The sequence below is a fragment of the Urocampus carinirostris genome, chromosome 14 (genome assembly GCF_059441175.1).
Source record: "Urocampus carinirostris isolate Australia breed hairy pipefish chromosome 14, RoL_Ucar_1.0, whole genome shotgun sequence".
NCBI lineage: Eukaryota > Metazoa > Chordata > Actinopteri > Syngnathiformes > Syngnathidae > Urocampus > Urocampus carinirostris.
Genome location: NC_142362.1, coordinates 37,139,656 through 37,160,638, shown reverse-complemented (window position 1 = coordinate 37,160,638; position 20,983 = coordinate 37,139,656). Strand labels below are relative to the sequence as shown.

At 40.2% G+C, this 20,983-nt stretch overlaps 1 protein-coding gene across 2 annotated transcripts in view; it reads left to right on the top strand.

Annotated features, from left to right (window-relative positions):
- LOC148353352 (contactin-associated protein-like 5) overlaps window positions 1-20,983 on the top strand; it is a 303,332-nt gene that overhangs the window by 201,737 nt on the left and 80,612 nt on the right. For both annotated transcript variants that reach the window (XM_088352165.1, XM_088352163.1), the window contains exon 13: window positions 117-317. In XM_088352165.1, the coding sequence (XP_088208291.1) occupies window positions 117-317 (201 nt within the window). The remainder of the gene's footprint in view (window positions 1-116; window positions 318-20,983) is intronic.

Sequence of the window (20,983 nt, the reverse complement as noted above, 5' to 3'; positions counted from 1 at the left end):
GCTCTAATTTAGTTGTTGTTCTGGACCACAAGCCTTTTTAAATATGAAACATTTTATTTTCATGGAAATTCTAATGGGTTGGTAATCTAACTTTTGTCATGTTTATTTTCGGGTAGAAGAAAAAGTTTGGACAGTGGTGGCCCACAACAGCTCCGCCTCCGTCCGAGTCCAGGCCTCATCTCTGCACAAACCTCACATCACGGTGCTTGACTATGGTGCCTCGCCAGAACAACTTCATGCGATCGTGTCCAGGTCAAAGCACTGCCAACAAGAAGTGGCTTACAACTGCAAAAAGTCCCGTCTCTTCAATATCAAAGGTAAAGATTTTTTGTCCAATTCATATTTTACCTTCAGAGGTCACTGTATCATAGAATGGAGCCAAAGTTGTGTATTTGAATAAGTTCTACTACAGAAGCATAAAAGATACAGTAGTACCTCTTCGTATGAGCACTTCTACACTTGGGAATTGTGTTTACAAGAGTTTTTTCTTTAACAAAAATCTAGCTTGCTATACAAAGGAAAATCCAGTTCACAGGAATTCCAGGAGGTCACCACTAGAAACCGCTCTCATGACCGCTTTCTACCATCAGCTTGGTCAAGTTTGCACATGCGCCTCCCGCCATTATGCAATTAATTTTGCGCGGTTTTGTTTTAACCACATCTCTTTAATCACATGTAATGTATCTCCTTTTTGTGAATTTTTCTGACCTCAGCCATGAGTTCCACAGATGGAAACTGAAAGGTGTCTGAGAAAAACAAATTAGAATGATGACTATTGAAACGAAGCAAAGAATAATAGAAAAATACGAGTGCCATGTTCCTGTGAGTGACCAAGTCAAGGAGTACAATTGGGGAGCAGTGAGTGACGGTCTCAAAGCCACGGAAGAATTTACAATAATTCGCATCGCTACAATGATTTCTGAGGGAGGTTATATTTTTATACAATAATACACACTATTCTAATACCCTTTGGCTTTATTTGGCAGCTCTGAAATCCATTGACCCCAATCAGGCAGAAAATGTGTTTTTGTAAGCACATAACCTCTTGTGACATATTCACGAAGCATTAGCAGGCCTTATTTTGATGTGCTTATTTTAATTTTGAGAGAATATTTCTGGATCCATCTTTAAAGGTGTTTTCAAAGAGGATCTCCCACCAAAAGATGATCTATGTATATGTCCCCACTAGTTTAAACATTATTCTCATTAATATCTTTTTTTTTTTTTTTTTTTTCAACACAGTATCAATTTTCGAGCTTTTTGTGGGCTGATAATGTCATCACAGTTGCTCAGGTAACAACCACTATTTTCTGAAGTTGGGCCATCACTGACCATTACACTAGATAATTCAAGTCAAGACACATGTATTTGTATAACCTTTAATCCCAGATAGTCTCAAAGAGCTGCACAGTCCCACAATTAAGGTACTTACAATATTCCCCTGATTCCAAACCTACATGAGGGCAAGGAAAGATTGCACTCAATGTCACTTTTAATAGTAAATGACAAAATTGCTGCCCCCAAAAAATGATAGCACTTAGACTACAGACTATATAACTCATATTTAGTCGGTTAGATTTGCCCACAATTCCATAGTTATGGAGATATTAACATAAATCGTGTTGAATTACAAGACCCTTTGTAGAGGTAATGTATCGCCTTTAAGTCCAACTACTTAAACATGTGTTTCCCAGTCCCCTATTGAATTAAAAGAGTGATGATATTAATAATCGGGCCATGTGCAGTAGGTAACAATTAACAGGTACATGAGTAACATTAGCATATGCTGCAATGATAACACTACTTTTTTTAACTTGGTTCTGCTTTTAGGTATGTAGAGCAAGCAACCAAGTTGATGTATGTCTAAGGCTTGTATAAGTGGCCTGTATTGTTTTGTACTAAAACATTAACATTTCATAAAATAATATGCTCTATAAAGTTAAATAAAGTTAAGTTTAACTTTTAGTGTGCTGGAGATGCAGTACAGAATGTTGACACACGATCTTCGGCGTGGATGCTGGGTGACCTTTCACAACGCCACACACCGGTAGCGGCGGAAATAAGCACTACAGTTATGTCCTGCACTTGGAAAATGGTGCACACAATACAAATTCTTACTTACAGCAATGTCCGGATATTTTTCGACATCCGGAAAAAAATGTTCGGAAGTCAAACAGTCGTAAATAGGGGGATCGTCTGTATAATTTTTTATAATTTGTCTCCACATTTTGTACTTTTTGTTATATATTTTATCCATTTGGTTACACTCCTTCCTGTAGTCTTAGGTCAGTTTTTATCAAATCAGAGTTCAGCTAGCCTGTGTCGTCAGCCTTTTTGAAATCTGACTAAGACTCTCGGAATAAATAGTGCTGGTGTCTGAGCAATGGCACGTGTCCCTGATATAGTTGCAATAACCAATCAGATCCCAAGATGGCAACAGTAAGGCCAGCTGAAGGCCCGACAGGCGGTGGTAATGCACCAAATGATTATGTCAACCGGCGTTAAAATAGAAGAAATAACATGTAGGGGTCTATTAATTGGATACTAACTTGAGTTAAACAATGGCAATGTTAAAAGTATGTCATGTTAAAAAATGTAACCCTGTACGACTAAATGAGATTACAACAAAGTTGCAGATACACCTGCAAAGCCATTTTCAAGACGGACTACCCAAGAGAAGTAAGATCATGTAAGGGGATGTAAAACTTTGAGAAAGATCATTTTTGAAGTATTTTGTTTTTAAATGTGTCCATTATTATGTATAGTGATACGTTTTATTTGCTGACTCAGGTTTATTGATATTTAAATGCTTCCGGTAAATAGCCAGCGTTGTTTACGTGCATATGTGCTGATGTGTAGGATTTCTTGAACCGTCTTGCCATAAATTGTAGCATGTAAATGGATATTTGTTCAAGCCAAACTAAGTAGGAAATCACAGAAGGCCTATGTGTGATATGCTTTGCTCGCTACTGCGGTCTGGTATATTCAGGTTATAACCACACAGTATTTACGTCACAAAAGTGAGTGCACAACCCTAATTTCTGCAGAGATTTTATTAAAATGTTTGATATAATATCACTGAAGAATCATCGCTTTGACACAATGAAAAGAAGTCTGTCAACAAAGGCCATGGCTTACTGAAAAGATAAACTCTGGCCCGAAGAGACAAAGATTTTTTTGGGGGGGGAGCTCAGAGGAGGGAGCTGATTTATGGAATGTAGCAGTTTCAAAAATGGCTGTCGTACAAAATGAACTGGCCCTACAACGGGCACTAAATGGGCACTAAAGAATACCACTGAATGATGATATCATGTACAGTAAGTTGCGTGGCAAGTTGGAAAATCTTATTGGAAATTAATTGGTCATGTGTGTCATTTATAGTTAAATTGCGCAAGAACTTCAAGTACTTTGATTAGAAATAAAGAAAAACCTGGTAGCCATCGCAACAAGTTGATATTTTAATGTTGTACGGCGGGTGTTTATCTGAGAGTCTATATAAGGTTTCAGAGACTAAAATGTGCTATTGTTTCCAACAAACTGAAATTTAGATCGTGTATAATGATTGTTGCATGGGGGATTTTTTTACTCATCAAAGCTCACCTATAATAACAAAACAAATAAAAATAGAACAAAAAACTTACACAGTTCATGGATCACTTAACCGGCTGGGTCATCAAGGCACAACTGAGGACGCAACTCTGGACAGCATTCTCCTCTGAAGACTGTTCCTGGCCTCTTTTTAAGTCATAGCAAGGTTGACATCAGTCCATTCCTTGATGTTGTCTGCCCATTTATTTTTTCTGTATTCCTCTCCTCCTCCCCTTTTCGACTGTGCCCTGTAGAATAACCTTGGCAAGTCCTGATGAGCTTGTGATGTGAAGATACCACTGCAGTTTTCGTCTGCACATAGTTGACAACAGTTCTTTGTTGGTTTTAATGTCCCCTCAGATGGTGCTGTATACTGTATTGTTTGTCACATGGGATATTTAGCTGATGCCTATGGCATCACATCTCCATGGCCTGGATTGTCCTTTCCAGGTTTACTGTCAGAGTCCGAGTCTCGCATCATGGAAGAATATGGAGGTAATCAGTGCTTGTACTTAAAATGAAGTCAGCATTTCCATTTCTTCTAAAGAGTATAACTTCCTAATCCTATCAGATGTAACTTTCACTATGCCAGGAATCTGTTACCCGAAGAATAGCATAAATCAAGCCTGTGTTTCATTGAAATCTAAACCTATTCTTCATAGGGTTTATGACCTGTAGAGCTTGATGCAGAGTAAAAAAGAGATAGCATTTGAGCTCCATAAACACGGTCACTTTGCTGAAAAGGAGTCAAATATATTATTTGCCTCCAAAATCTCTTCTACAGAGCTTTTCCCGAATTTATCTGTGTCTTCCTTGATTAAAACTTAAAGACACCAAGAGCATTTGTGTGCCGGATAAATAGTCCCCCTCTGACAGCATCAAGCAACTTTATGGACGTTTATCGCGTTAATTTACAGGAAAACAATCAACAACAGCTGTTGCGACCAGCCTGCCGGGTTTACGGATGCCTTCCTGTGCCAAGAACATCTGAGCTTGCATCCAAGCAAACTAGAGGAGGCTGGATTCCATTGACCTCCTTCTTACAGCGTTACCGTCAGCTTCTGCTGTCCGCTTAAGATGCAGATGTTGCGCGGATGTTTAATGTCGAAGTAGCCGCGTATGATCCAAATAGCAGGTGTTCCTCGCCTCGTTCCATCTGTAATGACTGAAATTTGTCAGTGGGGGCCGCGCAGTCGTCATTAAGACAACGGCGGTGAAGTAATTACCAGCTAGAAAATCACCAACATCATGCTGCTATATCTAGAGTTATTTTAAGAGTGCAGATAGTCAACCATTCAGAGTCACAAACATTTTTTTGTTCTAATTATCCAAAATCACCATCATGTACAGTGGTATCTCTACTTACGAATTTATCTCATTCTGGGAGTAGCTTCATAACCTGAGAACTTGGTAAATGGAGACGCATTTTGCATGTAAATGCGCTAATCTGTTCCAAGCCGTGCAAAAATACAGCATGATATTGTTTTAACGAATCATAAAAGAGCATCAAAACATGAAACAAACACTGGTTGTAATTAAACCATAAACATAAAATGAGAGTCCCATAAAGTAACAAAAACAAAGAACAAAGGAAGTAATAAAAATATTAATTTACCTTTTTTGCCTCGCTTTTATTGAAAAACTGATCTGATGACGTCTGCTTTTGCCGGCTTTTGACAATCTGTCGCGGGGCAGATGTATTTAAAGCCCGACTTGTCGGCACTTTTTCCTGATCTTTCCTTTCCACAAATTCCGAGATTTGATGTAATTTTCCTTATATATATTATCTTGTATCTTATCTTATATATATATATATATATATATATATATATATATATATATATATATATATATATATATATATATATAATTTTATTTTATATCTTATTTTTTTTAACTCTTCCTGGGAGATTGATCCAGAGGAGGAGATTCCCAGTCCCCTCGCTCAACCCACCTGATATTTTGGGAGTCATTAGGTGACCAAACACCCCAATTCCAACCCCTAATGCCAAGTGCCAAGCAGGGAGGCAATGGGTACTAATGTTGTAAATCTTAGCCAAGGCTTGAACCAGCAAACCTCCCAGTCTCGGGGCGGGCGCCCTACCCCCAAGTCTACCGAATTTTGTTTAAGATAAATGAACTATGTAATTTTGAAAAACAAATTGAGGAAACCAAGGTCAGGTACTTGCTTGTAGTCCAACAAAAAGTGCTCACATTTTAACCACATAGTGTAGTATATTGAGCAAAAATAAAGTGTTTTTTTACTTGGCAGAAAATATATGCTTTGTTTTAGTTCACATAAAGAGCATATCAAGAACCCCAAATTATTTTAAACACCTCAAGTGTTCAGTTTCTAAATTTCCAACACAATCTGAGACGCCCACTCTATCATTGTAGTGTCAGTAATTGAAATTATGATACACACTTAATCTATGAGTGCATTATGTATATGTAAATGTAAGACACATGTGAATGAGTGCATGAAGTGAATGAAATTTTGGTTGGAAGGACACTGTGTAAGAAGGCACATGCTCCCAGGCATTGTATGACAGTCATAATTTCATTTTATGATATTTCATTTGGCCATGGTTGTTTTCTTATGTTGTCTCGTTAGTTGCACGTTAATTGCATGGCCCTTTTCTGTTAGTTTTGTGACGTCTGTGGTCATAAAGTGACGCTATGTAGTCAGACACCTTGGTCAGCTCCCCAGATGGAGGATGGGTGGTGTCCTGAGTGCTCTGTGTGAGGAGAAAGGTAAAAAAGAGACAGAATGAAAGATAAAAAGATGAATAGAGACAGAGAGGGAGAGAGAGATGCAAAAAAAGAGGGAAAGAAGTAGAGTGAGAGGTAAGTAGAAAGGAGGGAGAGAGACAGAGGTAGAGAGAGAGAAAGAGAGAGAGACAGAGAGATAGAAGTAGTGACGGGTAGGTGAAGAGGTAGAGAGAGAAAGAATAGAATAGAATAGAATAGAATATGCCTTTGTTGTCATTGTTACAACATGGGATATGCTGTGACAACGAAATTGTACGACTCCAGGTCCACATTTACAGTGAGGATAAGGAAACAAAGAGATAAAGGAACAAAGAACTAACTGACTTTGTTGCAAGTAGGCTTTGTTTTCCTCTGAGGGGGATGAGGGGGGTGAGGGTCAAACAGAGTTGCTGGATACAACCGGAATGTTTGATGTTTGATCTTACATTACACATAGTCCAGTGTTTTTCCGAATTGCTCACTCCACAAGAGCGAGTGGTAGAGAGAAAGAGAGAGAAATAGAGGGGTGAAATATACCTGTAATTTGGTTACGTTTTTTTGATATAACTTTAATGGAATGAAATTACATCTTTTTGTATCCTGATTACGTAACGCTTTTACATCCATTCCGTTACTCAGGAAGCCTGGTTATTCCTTCACTTGTTTTATGTTGGATAAGGTGGTGCCTTATTAGCAGCAGTGTATAAATCATTGAAATGACAATTAAAAAACTTTGGCTACTTAGGAGGAATATATATTCCATGGATTACAGAACACAAGCTGCTACTTTTTTGCAATATTCTAAACACCGGGCTTCAAACAAAAGCAGCTACTTCTTCGCTTTTTGTTGTGGCACCGAGGAAACCGGCGAGCTGCTCTTTTTACACAACACATGTGCTCTAAATACAAATCACCTCTGTGATGTCTGTTAACATTTAAGTTGCCCTTCGAGATAAATCAGTCCATATTGCTGCCAACACTATTAATATATTACAGGGCGTTCCAAAGGTCTTGGGCACATTTTGATGTTGAATATGTCAGAAACCATTAAGAATACAAAAAAACAAATGGTACATTTAGAATGTGTGTCATCTTGAGTTTTACATGAAATGTTCAGTGAGAGCACCATTGTTCTCATGACACACATCAAGCTAATAATCAAATTATTGCCAAACACGTATCTGCATTGCATTGACAATGGTAACAACAGCGTATGTTATGTGTGCCTTCAGCTCATCCACATCTCTCAGAATAGGGGGGCAGATAGAGAAAACATTTCATAAAAATCCCCACCAAAAAAATCACATGGTGTGTGAGATCAGGGTTGCCAGGACATGAGATTGAGATCTTTCTGACCAGAATGTCCAATCCATTTGTCCTATTAGAAAACAGTCAGCGAACTCTTTATCACTCAATTTATCCATTAATAAGATATCCAGCATGTCGAGATACGTCTCACCATTAGCTGTTGCTCTTTCAAAGAAGAATGGTCTGTAGACAGCTTTCTTCGACAAGGCACAAAAAACGTTAAAATTTGAAGAAGAAGAAATTCATGTGGGTTTCCAGTACCACATGTGTGATTATTATGCTTGTTAACTTTGACATTTACTTGGAAAGTCGCTTCATCGCTAAAAACAAGCTGTTTTATCAATGTCCATCAACTGTTGGATTAACTGTAGCTTGTAAGGTGTCATGTTCAGTCCTCTTTTTAGACAGGGCAAACAGTTGTTGTAGGACACAGAAGTTCAGCGGGAAAGCAGTTTCATCCTAATCTTCTGAAGTTGAGTGGCGTCCCATTCGTTTAGCTGGACATAAGTACCCATATGTTGAATTTATCATATGTCCTGCTATGGACTTTCTCTCTGGTGGTTTCTTTCCGACTTTTCTGCAAAATGCATGTTGAACATCAGTCTGTGAATCAGTTTTTGCAAATTCTAGCACACATAACGCCTTTTCTGGTTAAGTGAATGCCAATAATCGGTCTAAAAATACATTTTATAAGAATTAGCCTGACAAAAACGTAACGTAATTTGCTTTAAAATTGTAGTTTTTTCTTACTACCATTCATAGTTAAGAAGATATGGGGACTTCAAATGTGCCCATGACATTTTGAAATACCCTGTATAATGTTGCATACAATGTCTTACCAAGTGCGTATCAATAACAATAATGACTAATATATTCAATAGATTTGTTGGTATTTATTTATTCATTCATTGAGTTATACATACGGCAAAATGGGTCTTCCAAACAACTCTGGCAATTTCACCGTTGTGACTGGAAATTAATAAAAAAACATGTAAAAAATAAAAAAACATATTTATGTAGGGTTTCTGTAATGAGATAGCCAGCTTGTATGACGTGTTTCTGTACTAAGAAACCAAGGTGCATTGCAACAACAACTAAGAAGATAGATAAGCAAAAGCATGTGCCTAAGGCATCAGCAAAACCGAACGTGTTTACATTAATGAGAATTCTGATGATGAAAGGAGTGATTCAACTATTGGCAGTTCGAATAAGAGCGTGTATGGGTGTAATTGCTTGTTTTCCTGGCCTAATAAAATACAAATATTGTCAATGTTTTATTATCTTAAAGTTAATCTATTTTGAATAAATGAAATAGCAAAAAGGCCAACAAACATGGTAAAATACAAAAAGGAGGTATGTTTAAGCACCTAGGAACCCCAAAATTGGCCAGAAGTTTGAAAATGTGCTTTTTAACTAGGTGGCCTTTTACACCACGAGAATGGTGCTTCCCGGTAAATGTAGAACACGTTTTTAACTATAGTTTACCGTCAAGGTGCTACACCAAAAATAACTCGTTTAGGTTGTACATCACTAAGGAATCCTTGTACGGAAGCTCATTAAACAATGTTCACTGTTGAGACACGTCATGATGAAAATCCACAGAACAAACTGTAATAACGCCAAAACGCCAGCAGAGCACCCAGAGCAATTTGATTGGGTTAACGGTAGGGAAAAAAATGACGGTCAAAATGAGCCTCAACACTCTCAAGTAACTGTGGAAGGGGGGACAACTTTAAGTATATGGGACACAGGCTCTGACATTATTATTTTTATTCCATAGATTTGATCTAATCATCAAACTCACAGTGAAATACAATCCGCTGAAGAATAAGCTATTTTTTGGAGAGTGGGATTGGTGTTTTTATTGAATTTTGTCTCAAATATGGTGTGGCGCTTCCCCCCCAAACAAAATCGAAATCTTTTGCTTTTATGGCTCTTTGAGTCAAAAAGGTTCCTGACCCCTGTAATACAGGATAAACAATCATGGTTGAAACGGGATTCAGATCCATGTCCAACGATGATAGCACCGAACTCCAACCACTGGACGATCATTGATTTAGGTGACATACGAAAAGGCATTGGATTTTATATAATTATCACACGGTACCAGAGACAAATATTATTATTGTTATGCATTTCACATTTTAAAATTACAGTAAAATATATTCTCCTATTCTAAAATGTACTGTATAATTGTATACATTTTTGGTACCAGACACTAATATTAATTTAGTCGTGCTTTTCACATGTTAAAATCGCAACACATGATTTTTTTCTAAGGCGGCAACCACTGCATGTTTTTTGTTTCCGTCAGACGTTAGACAGGATCAGCCAAACCCTCACCCAAGTGAAAATACCCAGGTACAATACAAATCAATCACTAAATAATTCAGTTCGAGCATATTATAACATACACAAAATAGTGCCACTCAAAAAAGTGACTGTAGCTTTCAACCAGGAGAAGATGTCATCAGGTGGTGTCCAACCGTGACTGGGCGTTTCGACCCTGAACCACAATGCCCTCAAGTTAGCGGGCCGGCAGTGATGGCCAGTCACTGCCCATCTTCTCCTGGTCCCCAGCTAAATATCTCCCTCCTAATCCAGAGCCATCTTACCCCACCAGGGTTGTGTAACATGGGACTCTGTGGTCAAGGGGAGCGGCAAATGCAGAGAGGTCTCCTGTACTGTGGGGTGCTTCCTGACTGGAGTCCTCCTACGTCTCACTGAGTGTTTCCACCATGCGCTGCATCTGCTTTCCCCTTAGCCACAAATAGTCCTGGGTTGATGTATCTTGAGGCACCTTGCGTTTTTGCTAATTTTCCCCAGTGGCACTTTGCTTCTAACACAGCCCCTGGTAGTGTGGTTTGGGTAAGCCGTCTCGTCGTCTGTATTCGTGCCATAGCCGTTGCCATTGAATCCGTCCTCCCCCCCTCTCGGGAGACTCTGGGGGTATTGCTTATTGTCCTGTTCCGTAGCAATGGTTGGTGCCCTCTTGCGAGTGCCGTGGGTGGGGTGGTTAGCCTCACACACCCGTGCCACCCTTTCCTGGAAGTCATCTGTCTTTCCAGCGTCACCAATCTTCCTTAGTTGCCAACTAGCCTTTTCCTGGAAGTCACTGGTGACCCAGGCTTATCCAAATTATAACATACACAAAATAGTGCCACTCTTAACAGTCACTCAAAAAAGTGACTGTAGCTTTCAACCAGGAGAAGATGTCATCAGGTGGTGTCCAACCGTCACTGGGCGTTTCGATTCTGAACCACAACGCCCTCAAGTTGGCGGGCCGGCAGTGATGGCCAGTCTCTGCCCATCTTCTCCTGGTCGTACTGTATAATTGTATACATTTTTGGTACCAGACAGTAATATTAATTTAGTCGTGCGTTTCACATGGTGAAATCGAAACACATGATTTTTTTTCTAAGGCGGCAACCACTGCATGTTTTTTGTTTCCGTCAGACGTTAGACAGGATCAGCTAAACCCTCACCCGAGTGAAAATACCCAGGTACAATACAAATCAATCACTAAATAATTCAGTTCGAGCATAGTATTAAATGCAAATGATCAGACATTTTTTTATCCATTTTTTTTTGGTATTGCGAAACAGAATGCTGACCCAATGCTCGATACCCTTCACAGGAGGGCCATTAGCCGCTGAACCCGTGCGTTTGATTAACATAAAGACAGTCAGATGGTTGTTATCAATTAATTTAAATCAAGGACATAGATTTGGTTTTGGCATTGGTGGGGACATAGCTTATTTTTTAAAGTAATCAATAATAGACTGCTCTATTGGTAGGGACATAAGTCGTCCATGACTAAACTACGCTCTTGGTTCAACCCAATTCATACTCACATTGATTTGTTTAATCTATTCTACTAAAGATTTTATTTATTTCAACGAGTGGAGATTTCATTAAGCAAGCAAAAAAGCAGGCTCGACAGTTCCCAGCAAAAGTTTGACGTTTTGGCTGCCAATCCAAAAGAACAAACAACAGACATGAAAGGGATTAGGTAGCGTTTTTTCCCCCTGGCTTTTGCGAGCACCCAGATTGCATCATAATAAACACACATGGTAGTCGAGCTCAAAGCAGCTCACAACATCAAGCTCCTCATTCATTAATTTGCCGGCCAAAGGTTTTACTGTATCTTGCTCAGGAAGTAGTGATTGACACATTTTCTTACTTTCTGTAGGGGTTTGATTGGTGCTTTCAAAATAATCGGCACAATCAAGGATGGCAGCTAAATCAACACAAAATATTTACTTAGGTTTCTAAAGTTCCTTATGCTGAGGTTTTTGAGTTTTTCAGTCCTCTCATGTAAGTTTTAGATCAGAGGATAGTGTCGTAATAGTATGTAGTTTGACTATGAAACTTCTTCTGATTAAGGGCAAATAAACATGACTTTACTTGATCATGTGTGGTTTGGCCTGTCACTCATCTAAAAGTAATGTTTAATGTCATGGTATATCTCAGCCAATTATTTGGTCATTACAGTGCTGAATGTTTTTATTTTCAGAAGAATTCTTGAGTACTGTATTGCCAGATGTCCATGTTATTTTGCTTATTGTTCAAGCCCTGAAAACGGCCTTGGTTGTAAGTTTACCATTTTATTCTATGTTCAAGACCGATACAATGTTGATTTTGTAATATTTTGAATAATTTTTTTTCTTTAAAAAAAGAACATTTAAAAGCTATGTCAGTTAACATGCTGATGCAACGGTACCATGTTTTTCTGTTTTGCAAAGTCCACAATAACTGCAGATAAGTATTTAGGAAGACAAGAACACAGAATTCACTTAAACTCAACATCTTGTCATTTTATCATAAGGTGAAAAGCTATTTGTTGAAATCACATTGCTATGTGTGAACAGATTAGAAATAAAAATATTTGACTTAAAAAGCAAAATCTACCGTTTTTTTATCCGTCACTACCAGGCACACCTACTTTCTAAAGTCGAGTAATGATTTGACGTAAGCTGAAGCCTGAGCGGGAAGCACGGCGGCGCAGTGGTTAGCGCGTGTGCGGCACAGTTCTGAGGTCATGTGGAGTCTGCATGTTCTCCCCGTGCTTGCGTGGGTTTCCTCCGGGAACTCCGGCTTCTTCCCACATTACAAAAACATGCATGTCAGGTTAATTGGCCGGTCCAAATTGTCCCTAGGTGTGAATCTGCAGAGTTTGCATGTTCTCCCTGTGCTTGCGTGGGTTTCCTCTGGGCACTCCGGTTTTCTTCCACATTCTAAAAATATTGCATGTCAGGTTAATTGACTGGTCCGAATTGTCCCTAGGTGTGAATGAGCGAGTGCGTTGTCTGTCCCTGTGTGCCCTGCGACTGGCTGGCAACCACTTCAGGGTGTCCCCTGCCCACTGCACGAAAAGAGCTGAGATGAGCTCCAGCACCCTCGCGACCCTACTGAGGATGAGCGGTGCAGATACTGGATGGATGGATGGATGGATGGATGAAGCCATGAGTGATTACTGAAATATAGGTATATAGTTTAGTAGTGGCTCAAAATAAGGAGAAAAAATATAAATCAAATTTAAACTTCCAAGAAGAACAGTGGAGAAAGCTCAAACCTCGGATAATGAATTGCAACCCGTTGAAAATACCCTCCCCGGAGTCCTTTCTTTTTATCAGTATATATCCTCCCCAAATGGTGTGGTTAGCGGTAGTGCAGTCAGGACGAGATGGGCAGAGTGTTTTGAGGAGTTGCTAAATGTGGAGGATGGGAGAGAAGTGAGAGTCGAGGCGATCATTGATCCTGGACTTCAGTTCAGCATTCAACACCATCATCCCACAACATCTGGTGGACAAAATGAGACTCCTGGGTTTCAACACCCCCCTGCGGAACTGGCTGCTGGACTTCCTCTGTGACAGACCCCAATCAGTGCGGATAGGTCAGAACAGTTCAGATGTCATCTACCTCAGCACGGGCTCCCCCCAAGGCTGCGTCCTAAGCCCCTTGCTGTTCACCTTGATGACACACGACTGCGTCCCCAGGTCCGCCACAAACCACATCGTGAAGTATGCTGACGACACAACAGTGGTGGGCCTCATCAGGGATGACAACGACCTGGCCTACAGAGAGGAGGTGGAGCAGTTGGTGGGCTGGTGCAGGGACAACAGCCTGGTCCTGAATGTCGACAAAACTAAAGAGATCATTGTCGACTTTAGGAAAAACCAGCCCAACCATGCCCCACTTTGCATCAACAACAAGGCTGTGGAGGTTGTCAGCAGTATCAAGTTCCTAGGGGTGCACATTTCAAACAAACTCACCTGGTCCGTAAACACTGCATCACTGGTTAAGAGGGCACAGCAGCGCCTGTACTTCCTGCGGAGGATGAGGAGAGCCCACCTGCCCCCACCCTCCCTTATTACATTCTACAGGGGCACCATAGAGAGTATCCTGACCAGCTGTATCTCTGTGTGGTGTGGAGGCTGCAGCGCTACCGACTGGGGTAGTGTGAGGAGGGTAACGAGGACAGCAGAGAAAATAATCGGGACTACACTTCCCTCCATTCAGGACATTGGCCAGAAGCACTGCCTATCCCATGCTAAAAACATTACCGGGGACCCCTCTCACCCCCATCATGGACTGTTCACTCTGCTAGCCTCTGGGAAGAGGTACTGCAGTGTGCGGTGCAGGACCACCAGGCTCCGCAATAGTCTAGTCCCCCTGGCCATTAGACTGTTAAATGGTCAATCTAACATATAGTTAACTTAAATCTAAACGGCTGCTAATCTGACTTTTGCACTACTGGCAGTTTTTTTTATAGCTTGCCACTCCTTGCACATTGCTCTCTGCACTATTGTAATTACAGCGTTATTGTTACAGTGTTAATGTTACTGTGTACCTGACTTGTTAACCTGACTGCCCATTTTGCGCATCTGGTTAGCTACTCTTCTTGCACTATCGGCACTATGGTAAAATACTATACGTAGCCAAAATACAATACAACATTATTTATATCTGTACATTCAAGGAAACTGTGGGGGTCAGATGCATCGACATTTCGTTCTGTATACACGTGTACTAGAATGACAATAAAGTAGATCTGAATCTGAATCTGAATCTGAATCTGGTATGGAAAGAATGCCCGTGTTGGGTGATTTAAATGTGAAGCCTGTGGAAACATGGGAGGTGCAAGAGGCAGTGAAAGAAATGAAAGGGGGGAAGGCACCTGGGTTGGATGGTTGTACTGCTGAATGCCTGAAAAAAGGTGGCACAGCTATGATTGACTGGTTAGTACGCTTGTTGAATGTATGTAGTGGTGTGGTTCCTGTTTATTGGTGTAGTGCATGTGTGGTGCCATTGTATAAGGGTAAAGGTGATAAGTATGATTGTAGCAATTCGAGAGGTATCAGTTTGTTGTCTGTGCCGGGTAAGCTATATGGAAGAGTCTTGATTAAGAGAGTGAGAGAAAGAACGAATGAGGTGGTGATGGAGGAGCAGAGTGGTTTCAGGAAAGGAAGAGGATGTGTGGATCAGGTGTTTGCAGTACGACAAGTGTGTGAGAAATATTTTGCAAAAGGTAAGGATGTTTATTTGGCTTTCATGGACATGGAAAAGGCGTATGACAGAGTTGATAGAGAGGCGTTGTGGCAAGTGATGGTGATGTATAGAGTGGGTGGAAAGTTGTTGGAAGCATTGAAGAGTTTTTATATGAACAGCAGAGCATGTGTAAGAGTAGGGAGTGAGACAAGTGAGTGGTTCCCTGTGTTGACTGGTGTGAGACAGGGGTGTGTGATGTCACCATGGCTGTTTAATGTGTACATGGATGGTGTGGTGAGAGAGGTGAATGCAAGAGTTTTTGGCAGAGGTGTAGACATGATGGACAACAGTGGAACAGTGTAGCAGGTAAGTCAGTTGTTGTTTGCAGATGACACAGCGCTTGTGGCTGATTCTGAGGAAACATTGAGAAGGTTGGTAACGGAGTTTGGAAGCGTATGTGATAGGCGTAAGTTATGTGTCAATGTTGGGAAGAGTAAGGTGATGAAGTGTTCACGTGATGGAGTGGGCATGACGTTAGAAATCAGGCTGCATGGACAGGTGCTGGAAGAAGTTGAAAGCTTTAGGTACTTGGGTTGTGATGTGGCTGCAGTTGGCTGAATGGAGTGTGAGGTATTGCACATTGAGTGAATCAAGGAAGCAAGGTTTTGGGTGCTCTGAGGAGAGTGATAAACAACAAGAGTATGAGTATGGATGTCAAGAGGGGACTGTATGAGAGTGTGATTGTGCCGACTGTGTTGTATGGTGCAGAGACTTGGAGCCTGAACACAGATTTAAGAAGGAAGTTGAATGTTTTTGAGATGAAGTGTTTGAGGACTATGTTAGGAGTGACGAGATTGGATAGACTGAGAAATGAAATTGTGAAAGACAGAACTGGAGTAATCGTGGAACTGAGCAAGCGTGTTGCTAAGAGGGTACTCGGTTGGTTTGGACACATGGAGAGAATGGATGAGCAGCGAATGTTGAAGAGGATCTACAGAGCAGAAGTCAATGGAAGGAGACCAAGAGGAAGGCTGCGATTGACGTGGATGGATGGTGTTATGGGTGCACTGCAGGAAAGAGGTCTAAATATAATGTAAGCTAGAGCTCTTGTTGGTGATAGAAAGAAGTGGAGAGGTGTTGTGAAAGGATAGTGGGATTGTGGACGCGTTCTTAAGGATGGGCTGGGCACCCGTAGGATGCGGCAGGGGTAGACCAGTGCAAGCTGTCGGGCCCTGCTGTTGAACAAGAGTGTGTTGTGTCACCCTGACCCGAGTGACATGGCCGCTTTCTGGTGTCCCATTTCATCTGGAGGGACGAAAGCATGACCAACTTGGGTGCCGAGGTGCCTAACTTGTTTGGGTGTTCGGGCAATTGGGTTTGCCATGGTCCAAAAATGTGTGTGTGTTTTTTTTGCTATTTATTTCCCTTTTATTTTCTTTGTTATTGTATGTGTGTGTGTCTTTCTGTCGGTCACCTCTCTTGAGGGATATGACCAATGTAGATAGATAGATAGAAATGGTGTGGTTATCAAAGAACAGCAACATGATTAGTGGATAGTGACAATTTTGTAAACAGTTCATAGAACAATCATACAATCACAATCATAGTCAAAATAAAGAACTGGCATCTTATGCAATATCATTTGCAGGTGTTCAATATTAACTGCTTAACGTTCCAACGTACTTTTGATAAACAAATACGTGTCTGTACGATGTTACCAGTCACTGAAATACATCATGCCACACATCTTTGTAAAGCTCAATCTCTTGGCATTCAAGAGTTGAAGTCAAGATCCCCTTCAAAATATACTTATCACAGGAACATCACAATCAGTCTGAAACAAGATACCCGAAAACTATAAAGCCGGCGACTCACCAATTACATTCCGTGGCAGTCATCAAATTCGTTGAATCTACGTAAAAATGTCTTTGTTACATCCAGAAAAACTTAGAGAATTTAACCATGTAAAATATTTAGTCCAAAACACACGATAATGACGATAAATTAAAGTATGACTGCTTCGTTCGATGTTCCGTCTTGTAATTTGTTTGTTTCGATCCAAAACTCCACTTTAAAAATTCTGTAAACAGACTCGTAAAATTATCCCCAATGATGTAGTTGGCCTCTGACCTTTCGATTGACACCTTTCTCGGACAATAACGGGCCTTTTTTATGGTCAACAGCCCATATTAGCCGATTAGCCTGTTTTATCAAATGGATATGCCTCCTGTAGCTCCGAATACCTTCAACCAGTGGTAATGATTCAAATGATAGTGTTGTAAACTGGTTGTCACCAAATGGCCATTTTGAAAACGCCTAAACCTAATCTTAGAAAAATGTGGAGAATACATCCATCCATCCGTTGTCTGCACCGCTTATCTTCAGTAGGGTTACTGGTGCGCTGAAGCCCATCCCAGCTATCTTCCTGCAGTGGGCAGGGGACACCCTGAACTGGTTGCCAGCCAATTGCAAGGCACACAGAGACAGACAACGCACTCGCTCATTCACACCTAGGGACAATTCGGACCAGTCAATTAACCTGACATGCAATATGTTTAGAATGTGGAAGAAAACCGGAGTGCCCAGAGGAAACTCACACAAGCACGGGGAGAACATGCAAACTCTGCACAGGAAAGCTGGTTGCTGGATTTGAACCCATGACTTAAAAACTGTGCTGAAGACGCGCTAACCACTCATCTTCCGCCCCGCCTGTCCATGTAGAATACAATGTTTAGTTTTTCAGAATATGATCGAATTTGACAAGGTACCAGGTAAGGCTTCAAGCTATTGTCTCACCTTTTTTGCAGCTATGATGCCCATGCTACACTCTCAGGCATATATTTGCGGGGGAAAAAACATTTAGACGAGAAGAAAAACCTTCTATTTCTGTGAGTTCCAACTCAGATTACTCAATGTCTGTAAAACTTGTCGTGATTAATTTAATTTGGGACAAAACTTCAGAGTCTTGCCATTCAAATGAAACCAAAACAGTTCATATTCTCCAAACAGAATTCAATTTATTTTTGGTATGTCTTGGCTTGGGATTTTAGGTGAATTTTACAGGAATGTTAAGGTGATAAAAATAAATACACGTATCAAGACCTCTCTAGGGAGGTATCTGAACCATATGCCTAAGCCCATTTAGATGGCTCCCTTGTTTTGTTTTTCATTTTGTTTTTCTTCGAATATTTTGACACAAATGTGCACCAGAATTGGTCTTTTCAAAGACCATGTAGGTCATAATTCACATCTGTAGTTCTAAAATACATCTTCTGATGCACCTGAAGAGATCATTATCAGAAACATTACTGATTAGCAGAAATATCACTGATAAATTAATTCCGTTTTAATATTAAACACGTGCAAAAAAGATTTCATAGGATGCCAGTTCGTTATTTTGGCTATTATTGTTCACACTTATCTGTTGTTTTCACTATTATAAACTTTTTAAATCATTTAGTGAGGATGTACTTTTATAACTTCAATAAGATTCAATGAAAAGAAAGGGCTCAGGGGAGTGTCTTTAGAAGAGGTTGGAAGTTGTTATCTGGAGTTCAGGCCCCTACCCTGTTCTCCTTGCAAGTTTAAAATCTATTAATGCCTACTTTCTAATAAACTATGAACTTGTTTTTCTGTGGGCGTCAATTACTGGCAGGTGAAGATGTCTTAATTGGTCAGGCTTCTGCTAACAACCAATCATGGCTTGGCTTCAGAAAGCAGGTTAACCCTAATTGATCGTTTGTTGAGCCCCGTACTCATTACCCTTTTTCAAAATGGCCAGTGCCAGAAATGGATAAAAACAGGGCGATTTTGCTTCTTAAGCCAAAACTATTATTTGTTCTGTTCACATGCAGCAGTGTGATTTAAACAAAATGGTAGTATCTCATCATGAAATAACAATCCATATGTTAAAGTTAAGTTAAGTCTTAACTGTTGTCAGCGGAAACATTACTGATGATGTGTTCAGGTGCATCTGTCGATGTAATTTACAACTAACGATGTGAATGACGACCCACTTGGTCTTTTAAAAAAGATATGCCCTCAATTCTTGTAAACTGTTAAAAAATTATGAATAAACAAATGGATACATTTTCGAAAAAAGGGCCCCTTTTTGAGGGCACTAAAAGACAGGAGCTCTAGCACCACCTACCATTTATCTTCGTCCACCAATGACTTACATGCTAATGTTCCTCCTGCGGCTGTGTCTTTTCTGGGTGTCTGGTACTTTTACGTTGCTTACAAAGGAACTTTTTCTCATTTTAGCCATAATAAGGCATTAGAGTGTTAGTCATGGGTCATTGCATCCCATTCAGACGTGATTTCCCAGAGAATTGCCGGTGTCTGCGTCCCGCTGTGTGACTTAGACTAATATGACTTTTGTGTCTATACATAAACGTGCCGCCTAATGCGGCTCTAATGCATGCTGGACGAGCACAGGGCACTGCAGCATGTGACACTTGATTATGTTTTGTGACAAGAGGCTTAATGGGCTTTCCCCTGCATAGCGGCTTCATTAGAGATGCAGGCTTACATTTATGAACGATGATTGAGGCCCCTGTATTTAACCCAAAGAAGAGGAGGTGATGTTTTTTTATTTCCACTGCCTGGCCCATGTTTCAGTTCATTCACAGGGGGCTTGTTACTTAACTCAAGCTGCTGGGGTGATCCTAATGCAAGCACAATCTTTGCAGAAGTCAAAATCGCTTTGAATTTTCAGCCCCCAAAATGCTAAAGGAAGCCAATTTTATTCACAAAGCCTTGTAGCTGCATTTAAGTATTAATATTTTACGTGCAAATGAAACGAGTGAAGGACTTTAAAGTTTAAAAGAGTTCCAGATCTCACAGCTTCTGTCAAAATGCATCGGTATAAATCCTCCGTGCACGCACACTGAGAAGTGCGTTGATGTTAAAAGCATCTTCAGTTTATGCTCATCCACATTTAAACCATGTGAAAAAGAGGAAAAAAATTGGACCATAAAAACTGAAGGTCAAAGTAATCCAGCATTCCTTTTAATGCATTCTTTCTGGGTTTGGAGATGAATAAATAAGGGTCAAAAAGGTGGAGTGAAAAAAGACCATTCCGATCAAGTGTAGCAATATGCCAGATGGTGGCTGAATTCAACTTGGCATCTTGATCTTTGGCCCATCGCCTGAACTTTAAAGGTCAAAAGCACTGTTTTTGTAACTACTGGGTCTCGCTTTGGCATGTCTACTGGGAATCGTATGCAACCTGTGTGCAATTGAACATTGATTGCCTTTCACCTCTATAGTGAGACACAAAGAGGGTCATTAAAAAGTTTACTGCTATGATCACCTCACTGGATTTTTTTCAAGGCATTCCTGCTAAATTTTGCAAGGTAACTAGATGATTATCACAGTCACCAATGTCCTTATGTTGGCAACTAATATATATTTTCCTATGGAGGCTTAATTCGTACAATGTATATCCTGTTTTAGAGAAGACAATCATAAATTGCCACTGTGTATCCAAGTTTGATATTTGAAGGGTTTTGGGGACTTAATGTTGAATTTTGTTCAAGTTACCATGTGTATTGTTGTAGATTAGCCCATTCCTTACCATAATAAAAACACAGTAATAATACATTTCCAAAATATTAAAAATACTACTTATATTGATAACATTAATGATGACCAGGAGCAAAAAGGGTTGAAACAAATTTTGAGCAAATCTAGTATTTTATAAGTGTTGCTGATGTTGGAGTGGCAGAAGAAGAACAGGAATCTTAGATCTGGTTAATCGCCTGGACAAAGTATCAACCCAGTATGGGATGGAAATCAGCACAGAAAATACTAAGATGATTAAGAGACCCCAAACAAACATTGC